The 1,439-nt window shown below is 41.2% G+C and overlaps 1 protein-coding gene across 1 annotated transcript in view; it reads left to right on the forward strand.

The window, feature by feature from the left end:
- Window positions 1–1,439, forward strand: part of LOC122552354 (adhesion G protein-coupled receptor E3-like) — a 55,640-nt gene that overhangs the window by 13,655 nt on the left and 40,546 nt on the right. Inside the window, exon 2 of the mRNA XM_043695104.1 lies at window positions 538–615. Within this exon, the coding sequence (XP_043551039.1) occupies window positions 538–615 (78 nt within the window). The remainder of the gene's footprint in view (window positions 1–537; window positions 616–1,439) is intronic.

Below are 1,439 nucleotides of genomic sequence, written 5' to 3' on the forward strand. Positions count from 1 at the left end.
GATAGGGAGAGAGAGGTTGGGGGAGGGAGAGGGAGGTGCGGAGTTAGAAAAGGAGGTGGAGGGGAGGGAGAGACCAGTTGGGGGAGGGAGTGAGGATTGCCGTGCTGAGGAAGATTCAGGTTCAACCAATCAGTGGAAACCGAAGTCCTGATGTGTTTTTTGACATGGTTGCTGACGCTGCAGACCTAGCTTTAATAATAAACCATTAGTTTATTGAGCAAAGGAAATTAACATAAAATAAACTAAATCAATCTTATTTGTTTGTACGACAATGTCAGTGATTTAAACACAATACAAAAGTGTGATGAGGGAGCAGCAGTCCAAAAGTATGTGATTGCAAACCTGTTGGAATATAACCTGGTGTCATGTGACCTCTGACCTTGTCCACCAGGAGGTCATGTAACTGTCTCAAAGGTACAGACCTGTCTGGTCAAGAATCAAAGCCAAAATACAACAATTGCTAAATACAACTGTTATTAAACTGAAGATGTCTAATGTTTGATTCTCTTCCTTGCCTTTCCCAACATCCATTGCCAGTTTTCAGCATTTGTATAATTTGGAACATTCCTGGATGTCATTCCAAGGGAAGATCAAATAATCAGGATAACGACATTGGTAAGTAGCGAAGAATTAACTGTTGACTAAAAACATGGCGTTACTATTATAACATAATATTCCATTATGACGCAACAGCGTGGAATAAATTAATTGTGAATTTTACTTTTTATTTTCTGAAGCCTCCTTGCAAACGTGAAGTTGTTAAAGTCCATTAGATCAAAGAAGATACATGGAATCCTTCTCACTACAGCTCTTGTAAAATAGAATGGGACTCTGTTTAAAAATGATGTCTACCTGCCAGAGTTGCACTGCAGTGGACAAAGTTAAAACTCACACAACACCAGGTGACAGTCCAACAGGTTTAATTGGAAGCACACTAGCTTTCGGAGCGACGGTCCTTCATCAGGTGGTGAAGGAACAGTGCTTCGAAAGCTACTGCTTCCAAATAAATCTGTTGGAGGATGACATGGTGTTGCGTGATCTTTAACTCTGTTGGAACATCATGTCACATTTGTTCATTCATGTGTGGTCTGCAGACCATTCACTGATTGCCCTTTGATTCATTGGGAGCTGTATGCTGGTCAGATGTCTGACACTCATGGGTGAAACAATGCTGCCCCCTCTCCAGGGATAATCAAGGAGACAGCATTTGCGAATCAGTTGGCACACAGACATGAACTCTGCTATTGGCTTCTTAAACTACATTCCACCAAGTGAGAAAAAACATTCATCATATTGTGCCTATAAAATCCCCTACATTGTGCCTATAAAATCCCCTGCATTGTGCCTATAAAATCCTCTACATTGTGCCTATAAAATCCCCTGCATTGTGCCTATAAAATCCCCTACATTGTGCCGATAAAATCCCCTGCATTGTGCCT

The sequence above is a fragment of the Chiloscyllium plagiosum genome, chromosome 8 (genome assembly GCF_004010195.1).
Source record: "Chiloscyllium plagiosum isolate BGI_BamShark_2017 chromosome 8, ASM401019v2, whole genome shotgun sequence".
Lineage (NCBI taxonomy): Eukaryota > Metazoa > Chordata > Chondrichthyes > Orectolobiformes > Hemiscylliidae > Chiloscyllium > Chiloscyllium plagiosum.